General features: G+C 37.9%; 1 protein-coding gene across 1 annotated transcript; it reads right to left on the reverse strand.

Annotated features, from left to right (window-relative positions):
- Positions 1-912: 912 nt before the first annotated feature.
- LOC102864610 (probable ATP-dependent RNA helicase DDX5-like) lies at positions 913-2,180 on the reverse strand. Its single transcript, XM_006903453.1, has one exon. It carries the CDS (start codon positions 2,178-2,180, stop codon positions 1,233-1,235), a length of 948 nt encoding a protein of 315 aa, XP_006903515.1. The 3' UTR covers positions 913-1,232.
- Positions 2,181-3,643: the final 1,463 nt, after the last annotated feature.

A 3,643-nucleotide genomic window follows, 5' to 3' on the forward strand; every position in this document is an offset into this window, starting at 1 on the left:
ACATAATTATCACAAATGAACAATCCTCCCATATTTAGAGGGTACTAGCATTTTATACAAAGGGGAGATGAGTCATTTTTTTATGCTATCATGCTAGCTAAAGTGAAGGCCAATGAAAAAGAAGAGTGCTCTTATCTTAAGATAAAGTGATTCAGTGGTGGTAACAACAACTCAAAAAGAGAAATGACTATGGAGGTGACACAGGAACAGGCAGTGGTTTTTCCCTTTAACATCCGATCACTACAAGTCAAAACCAGCTAGATTACACCCAATAACAATAGCCTAAGGCTAGAGTCTCAGTAGAGGAAGTACAATAATCTATTTTATTCCACAAGTGCAACATTAGATATGAAGATGTTGCATTCTCTCTCATCTAAAGTTTGCTGTATGATATTCATGATGTCAGATACTGCCACCTGCTTGAAACTTGTCTGAAGTAGCAGTTTATCAACTTCATCAGCCAACTAATTTCCTTTTACTTCCTGCCTGAGATACTTCCTTAAGCTGTGGACTTGCACTTTTAACTGAAGTAGTTGTAGAAGGAAGCAATAGAGCTCCACAAAAGTTTGACTGCCTGGGAACAATTCTTAATCTGTGTTCCAGATGAGCTAAGAAATTTCATTGTTTCCAAAGGATACCAAAAATCATATATGATCTGAAAATTACCTTGATTCTGTGTGAATATTTATTGCCTGTCTGGAAGCCAATTTGCAGTCTAAGCAAGAACTGTCAATTCAGCCGATTGGCCACTGTTACTTTAGGAACAGTACTACTTTCCAGAACTTCATTGGTGATTGTCACAGCATATCTTTCCTGGTAATGGAAGCTCAAAAAGCCCTCAAACACAAATTCACTGCCAGCACATCAGTTCCAACTGACAGTGACTTCCCATCTGATTTTAGAGGCTGTAACTTTTTTTTTTTCAGTCTTCAAATATTTTTTATTGGAAGGCCATGCATTGCCTTCATTTACTGTATTTCAAATCACTGTACATTTAATGTTTTTTTTTGTGAAAACACTGCCTGCATTTTCTAGTACAAAAAACCCCCTAAAAATGGTTTCAGGAATGTAGAGAAATATCCAACTTAAATAGCGAAAAAGTGCACCATAATTACTGCTGCACTGCAGTCATTTCTGCATTTTCCATGTTTCTTAAATAACTATCTTGTCTGATAACACACAATATAAAGAGCAATTATGAAAAACAGACATTTACATATACCTCTCAAGTCTTATTGAGAGTATCCTGTTGGCATTGGATAACCAATCATGGGTGCAGCTGCAGTAGCAGGATATGCATATGCTGCCTGTTGGTTTATGCCATTGTGCATATTTGGAACATTAGTTCCATATTGCTGAGTGCCATCATAACCATTCTGGTAAGTCCCTGTTGGGTTACCAGTCCTAAAACTGGTCTGTAGACCAGCAGACACAAAATTACTTCCAAAGCTCCCATTGGTGTAATTTGCAGCACTGTAAACACCATTTTGAGTTTTTGCCCCAAAATCTCTCTTAAGCAGACTAGAGTAACCTCTGTCATAATTTTCCCTGTCTCCAAAGGTATTGAATCCACCCCTTTTCCCTGCAGAGTATCTATCCCAACGATCATCCTTCATTCCTCCTCTACCCCTGGAACGACCTGAACCTCTGTCTTCAACCAACTGGAGCAACTTGGGATTAATTGCTTGATTGGCTTCACGAAGCACAGAGATAAGGTCACTCACTTGCTTTATGTTATTAGGTGTAAAGAAAGTGTATGCTGTGCCTGTTTTGGTACTACGAGCAGTTCTTCCAATTCGATGAATATAATCCTCTGAGGAGTTAGGGTAGTCATAATTGATGACAAATTTCACATCTTCCACATCTAGCCCTCTTGAGGCCACATCTGTAGCAATCAGAATAGGAGCTTTTCCATGTTTGAATTCATTTAAAACCCAGTCTCGTTCCTGTTGACTCTTGTCACCATGGATACCTATGGCAGGCCACCCATCTCGCCTCATTTTTCTAGTAGGCTCATCACATCGTCTTTTGGTTTCCACAAAAACAATGGTTTTATTCTCCTTCTCACTCATGATCTCTTCCATTAACCATATAAGTTTTTCATCCTTCTCCACATCATGACACACATCCACAATCTGAAGAATGTTGTGGCTGTAACTTAATGGGAGGAAACTGCTCATGTTTCTTCTACACAACCATTGGTATATTTGAATCACTGGAGACAGAAGACCTTTTGGTGAGAAGTGCAGCACATTGTGAACTACGCATCAGAGCTCCTCTGAAGAAATCTAGCACATTTTAAGTAAGAACCATCAATGAACAAGAGTAAATCTATGTTGTCAAAGAGATTTCTCAAAACTAGGGGTGAATGTCAACAAATGACCAATTGGTTCTCTATGGTCATGGGGAGATCTTCTAATGGAAGCAAGAATGTGAGTAGGTTTAACCCCAAATCTGTACATTGACTTTGAAAAGCAGCTAACAGATGGACCTCAGAGGAAGTCATTCCTATGAGTTCAAAGTTTTGAGTGACTTCAGAGTCCAAAGTGGCAGAGATAGCAGAAATCAAAATCCAGGAATGTGTAATTTTCAAAATTTTTTAAAATTTATTATTAATTTCAATGAAAATTTACAGAAACTTTGGGTTTCCATTCATTCATTGTTGCACTTTTCCCCCTCCCAACTCTCCCCCCCCTAGTACACTACCCTCTTGGAAAAGTAAAAGAAAAATTTTTTCATTGTTTTACAAACCCTCCCCCAGGTCCACTCCACTATGTAACCTTCACTCTGGACTCCTGTCATGACAAAAGTACCTAATCACATATCCCTTTTAAACAGTTTTCTCCCTTATTTGTTTCAATGCAGTATACATTATTGAGCCCATCTTTCTCAGTCTCCCCCCAACCCCAATTCATTCCTGTTTTACAACAGTGGCACCATGTAATATTTGTCCTTTTGTGACTGAGGTATTTCACTCAGCATAATGTCCTCCAGAGTCACCCATTTTGAATAATATTGCCTGAATTCCTTGTTTTTCAATGCAGCGTAGTATTTCATTCCACAGATTCTCTGTTTGTTTGTTGATGGGCACTTTTGTTGTTTCCAACTCCTTGCTATTGTGAACAAAACCACAATAAACATGGGTGTGCAGAATGTGTAAATTTTTTTAAGTTTATGAGCAGATACTTCCTCTTACAATTGAAAAGAATTTGGCATGAAATTTTATATTTGTACAGAAACTGAGTCATCAGAGAAAATTTAGATATTCCAATGAAGCAATATCCTGAGTGCTCCATATCCGCTTAACTATTTCTTATTTCCAGACATGGGAAATGCCATGTGCTGAAATGAAATATCTCAAGTATTTAACAGAGAGCTATGCCAATTGGATTTTCTCCTTTGAGGCTCTGTGACTCTTTGAGGATAATAAGGAAGTTTAGCTAGAGAGTTATCACCATAAGAATAGAATAACATGTATTGAAAGACAGCTTCTGAGGGAACAGAGGGAGAATATAAAGTACAGAGGTGAAGGTCAGCAGAAAAAGTATTTCAGTTCCTTGACCTGCTTAGCTTGCTTGAAACATGTCCTCTAAAGAGTCAAATTTACTTATTTTTCTGTCTAGAAGCAACTATTATATTATAT

The sequence above is a fragment of the Elephantulus edwardii genome, unplaced genomic scaffold (genome assembly GCF_000299155.1).
Source record: "Elephantulus edwardii isolate Elephantulus edwardi_28Jun2011 unplaced genomic scaffold, EleEdw1.0 scaffold01265, whole genome shotgun sequence".
Taxonomy (NCBI): domain Eukaryota; kingdom Metazoa; phylum Chordata; class Mammalia; order Macroscelidea; family Macroscelididae; genus Elephantulus; species Elephantulus edwardii.

Excerpts from the sequence above, each read along its gene's own strand:
- LOC102864610 (XM_006903453.1), bottom strand. The coding sequence starts at position 2,180 with ATGAGCAGTTTCCTCCCATTAAGTTACAGCCACAACATTCTTCAGATT.